At 38.2% G+C, this 5,219-nt stretch overlaps 1 protein-coding gene across 1 annotated transcript; it reads right to left on the minus strand.

Annotated features, from left to right (window-relative positions):
• Positions 1-395: 395 nt before the first annotated feature.
• Positions 396-1,139, minus strand: LOC102670174 (uncharacterized). The gene has a single exon (XM_006595221.1). The coding sequence runs from the start codon at positions 1,137-1,139 to the stop codon at positions 396-398; it is 744 nt and encodes a 247-aa protein (XP_006595284.1).
• Between the last annotated feature and the right edge of the window lie 4,080 nt (positions 1,140-5,219).

Here is a 5,219-nt window from a genome sequence, read left to right on the forward strand (position 1 = left end):
AGTTAAATTATCCCCCAGCCACACAATAGATAGGCTTCTTTGCTTCCATGTTGCCCCCCATAGATAGTAAATAGATAGGTAAGGCTGATAAAACTGAATTAATGAGAGTGATTCTGCCTCCCATAGATAGGCTTCTTTGCTTCTATTTTGCAAGTTTGGCTTCAAACTTCCTTATAATAGGTTGATTGTGATTATTAGCCAGCTCCCACACACAATCCATGAAGATACCTTGAATAGTTTTTTTTTTTTTTGGAAGGCATAAAGTATAATATATTATTGAGATAATCAAAATAGTACAAGTGGTACTGAATGAAAAGAAAATACAAAACACCTCTGGTGCTGCCTCCCAAAATAAAACCCAAACTAACCCATCAATAAAGCCATCTTCACATAGGTTAACCAAAGTACTCCTTTATATTAGAGGACCAATGATTAAAGCTAGTGTTGAAGCCTTTCTCTCTAGATTTTAGCCAAGACCAAGCTAAAAACATAGCCTCTTCCATGACTTTTGAGGAATCAAATTGTTTTCCTTGAAAGATGAGGTTATTCCTATGTTGCCAAATAGTACTAGTTAGAGCCACCCACCACCCACACCATCTGCTATGGTTTATATTAGCTCCAAATCCTTCACAAAATAGTGTTAAATGACTTGCTGGGACTGCTGGAAGAGGTCCTACTGCCTGGATCCATGTCATGGATTCCCACCACAGGGGCATTGTCCTTTGGCAATTCAAAAATAGATGACCCACTTCCTCCTGCACTTGACCACAGAGAGGGCAGCCAACATCTTGGAATATGACATTTCTTCTTAATAGGTTACCCTTAGTAGGTAATCTGTCCTTGAGGAGCCTCCAAGTGAAGACTGTTGCCCTTGGGGGGATTTTCATCTTCCATATTAATTTGAAATTTCTGACATCTGTGGCTGAGGCATTGGTGTTCAGCATTATTCTATAGGCTGACTTGGTGGAATATACTCCTGTTGATTCAGCTTTCCACATCATATTGTCCTTCACATATCTCTGAATAGAGATAGAAGTAATATCCTCCATAAAATTCACTGCCAAATCATTTTCGTGGTCAAATAAATTCCTCCTCCATTTGAAATCCCATCTCCATCTATCTTCAGAGAAAGTTCCCATCTTTGAAATGGTGTTGTGTTGCTGTCTACTGATCATAAAAAGTGAATTATATTTCTGCTGTAGAGTGCAGTCTTCCCCTAACCATTTTTCTGTCTAGAAATGAATTTTGTCACCCCCACCAACCTTCCAAGCCAGGTTTTGTTGAAAGAGGCTTTGACCAGAGTGATGATAAATCTTCCTCAAGTCCCTCCACCAGTGTGAGCATCCCCTTTTACCTCTGCCCGACTAAAACTCTTCCCAACCTCCATATTTAGAGTTAATGATTCTAGCCCATAACTGCTGCTGGTTAGAAGCTAAGGCCCATATCCATTTGCCCAACAAAGCTTCATTAAATTTAGATATTTCTTTAATCCCCAAACCACCTTCCTCCTTAGGTAGGCAAATAACCTCCCATTTTACCCAGGGAATTTTCTTGTAGTCCTTGTCTCCCCCCCACAAAAAGTTTCTTTGCAATGCTACCAATCTATGAGCTACCTTTTGAGGAATCTTGAAGAAGGAAAACAGATATATTGGTAAAGCATTGAGGACCGAATTGATTAGAGTCACCTTCCCTGCCATGGAGATATTCTTCTGTGCCCACTTAGATAATTTGTGATGCAATCCTCCCTAGGAAAGGACCAGTCACTAGAACCATGAGCAAGAGGCTCCAAGAAGATTGGGCTAGAGCTGCTGAAGAAGGCCCTAGGGTTCTCATGAACCTTAGGGTAGATTTCTGAGCCCATGGGCCAAGGTTGGGTCCAATTATCTTTGTACATATTAGACTAGGATGTCATTATCTTTGTACCCTAGAAATATAGGATTTTTCAGCCCTTGTATTTTAGGGCACCTAGACTAGTTTTTGTATTAGGGGTAGTTTTGTAATTTCACATGCACTAAGTGGATATTTGATGTGTGTGGTTGGAAATAAATTTAATTGAATTGGTAGAAGCCCAATCCAATTAAATTTTAGAGGGGGAGGTGAGCATTTGCTTACTACACCCCATTGTCACATCATATAGTCACACTTTGTGCATGTCCTTCATGCTTTTCATGCCTCATGACACCTAAGCACACTTAGTGGAGAATCTTGGAATTGATCTTGGATTAGTGGGCTGAACCATAACTAAAATTCACTAATCATAATTAGTGAAATTTTGGCTCCAAAGTTTGGCTCCACAAATTCAATTTCAAATTCAAGTGAAATTTGAATTTCCCTCCAATTTTGTGTGACACTTAGGCTATAAATAGAGGTCATGTGTGTGCATTTTTTTCAACTTTGATCATTTGAATATTAACTTCAGATTTCAGAGCTCTTTTAGAGCACTAAATTTTGTGCTCTTCTCTCCCTCTCCCTTCATTCATCTCCTTCTTCCTCCAAGCTCTTATCCATGGCCTCCTATGGTGGTGAGCTTCTTCTAGACTCATCTTCTCCTTGGAGTGGCGTCTCCTCTCTCTCTTCCTTCTCCATTCCGCTGCCATTCATCTTCCAAGGAGCAAAGGAATCCATTGATGAAGAAGATCCTAGGCCTACAAGCTCCAATGGAGCTTACATCATGTGGTATCAAGAGCATCTTCATCTGGGTGATGTTCTTTTGCTTCCTCTATCTTTTTGTTCGGTGAATTCTCTTTAATTCCTTGTTCTTCATCTTATTCTCCATGTATATCCTCCATTTTCTTGTGGTTTGGTGCTGTTTAGAGTAGATTCAAAAAAAATAAACCGATTAAATCTTAGATCTACACTTGTTCTTGCATTTCTATGGTTCAAATTTTGTAGATCTACTCTTGAATCTTGTTTTTGTGTTGATTTTAGGTTCTATCAACTTTCATTCGTAATATTCTTGTGCTGAAACTTTAGATCTAAATTTTGTTCCAAAATATTGATTAGAAAAAAAAAACACAAAAATCTAAGTGTAAATCACTTAATCCATGTTGTCTTAGAGTCATGTTTAGTCATAGTAATTGTCACATTATGCTCTAAGTTTGTGTTGAATTTTTATTTTGTTTATTGAATTCTAGATACATTTGTTCATGTATTCTTGTCATTCTTAGTCTATCTTTTGAATTTTGAGTCTAATTCATGCATGTTATTTAGTTCATAACATGTTCTAAATCAATTCCTAGAAGTAGTCTTGTTGTTGAACTCTTTTTTGTTTTCTAAGATTCCTACATGATGCCTATGATGAAGTTGAGTTGTGGTGCTGAGTTGTGGCTGGATTTGTGAATCAAATAAGTCTTAAGCTCTCTTGAATTGTGTTATTCAAGATAATTGAGCATAAGCAAACACAAATTGTAACTATCCAAGCCTTAAGCAACATAAACACTACTCTTGATTTCTAGGTTGAAATCGCTGGTGCTGGCAGCTTGAACATACAAAATTGTATAAATTACTGGGAATTGGTCACTACGAATTTTGAGCTGAAATTTTTACTGAATTTTATATACATCTGGAAAAAAATTATAAAAAAAGAACCAAGCGATTTGGATTAAAGGAAAAAATAATAAAAATTACACAAGTTGGCAGAAAAATCAGTGTCCAGGAAAAAAAAGTGAAAGGGAAGTGTGCTTGTTGTTTTGGCTCAAAAATTTGTTCTATAATTGGTGCCTATTTTATACCAATCCTAGTTCTGAAATTTAAATTGAAAATTATTGTGAAAACAAGTGCCAAAAGATAGGAAGATCATTTATAATGGCCTAACTAATGAGATTAGCCTCACCCATCTTGGCACTAAATTTGTGTTGCATCCTCAAACACCTTCACAGGTGGCCAAAGATCAACTAACTATGAAAGATAAGAGGGATGAGGAAGAAAAATTAGAAAAACAAAAGAAAAAGAAGGATAGTAGGGCCTTGTCTTCAAAGGCCAGGGGGAATGAAAAAAAGGGAAAGGATTCCTCCAAGAAGATTGTTAAGAAGGAAAATCATTTTGCAACAAAAGGTGATATTAAAAGAGCACTCCTTCTTAAACAATCTTTCTACCTTCTTCTATCAAGGGAAACATCCCTTAGCACTGCCACAATTCCTACATTTGAGACCTTACCCCCAAAGGTCCAAGAACTATTACATGAATTTGGTGATATATTTCCCAAAGAGATACCCCCTGGGCTACCTCCTTTAAGGGGAATAGAACACCAAATAGATTTAGTCCTAGGAGCAAGCCTTCCTAATAGGCCAGCCTATAGGACTAACCCTCAGGAGACTAAGGAGATAGAGTCTCAGGTTAAAGAATTGTTGGAGAAGGGCTGGGTCCAAGAGAGCCTAAGCCCATGTGCTGTGCCAGTGTTGTTGGTGCCCAAAAAGGATGGTACGTGGAGAATGTGTACAGATTGCAGGGCCATCAACAACATCACTGTAAAGTATAGGCACCCCATTCCTAGACTTGATGATTTGCTTGATGAGTTGCATGGTGCCAATATCTTTTCAAAAATTGATCTTAAAAGTGGTTATCACCAAATCAGGATGAAAAAGGGTGATGAGTGGAAAATTGCTTTCAAGACCAAGTTTGGTTTGTATGAATGGCTAGTGATGCCTTTTGGGCTCACTAATGCACCAAGCACCTTTATGAGGCTTATGCATCATGTCTTAAGGGATTTCATAGGTAGATTTGTAGTTGTTTATTTTGATGATATTTTAGTGTATAGTAGGAGCCTAGATGATCACTTAGGACATCTCAGACAAGTTCTTTCAGTCCTTAGGAAAAAACCCCTCTATGCAAATATAGAGAAGTGTACCTTTTGTGTAGATAATATAGTTTTCTTAGGTTTTGTAGTTGGTAGAAATGGGGTCCAAGTGGACCCTGAGAAAATCAAGGCCATCCAAGAATGGCCCACCCCAAAAAGTGTGGGAGATATTAGGAGCTTCCATGGGTTAGCAAGCTTCTATAGAAGGTTCGTTCCTAATTTCCCTACAATTGCATCACCTCTCAATGAGCTGGTGAAGAAGAATGTGGCATTTACCTGGGGTGAAAAACAAGAGCAAGCCTTTGCTTTGCTCAAAGAAAAGCTTACTAAGGCACCTGTTCTAGCTCATCCTGACTTTTCTAAAACTTTTGAGCAAGAATGTGATGCCTCTGGAGTGGGAGTTGGAGCTGTATTGTTACAAGGT

Source organism: Glycine max, chromosome 13, assembly GCF_000004515.6.
Source record: "Glycine max cultivar Williams 82 chromosome 13, Glycine_max_v4.0, whole genome shotgun sequence".
NCBI lineage: Eukaryota > Viridiplantae > Streptophyta > Magnoliopsida > Fabales > Fabaceae > Glycine > Glycine max.

Bases quoted from the DNA above. Each gene is read 5' to 3' on its own strand.
- LOC102670174 (XM_006595221.1), bottom strand. From the start codon at position 1,139: ATGGGAACTTTCTCTGAAGATAGATGGAGATGGGATTTCAAATGGAGG.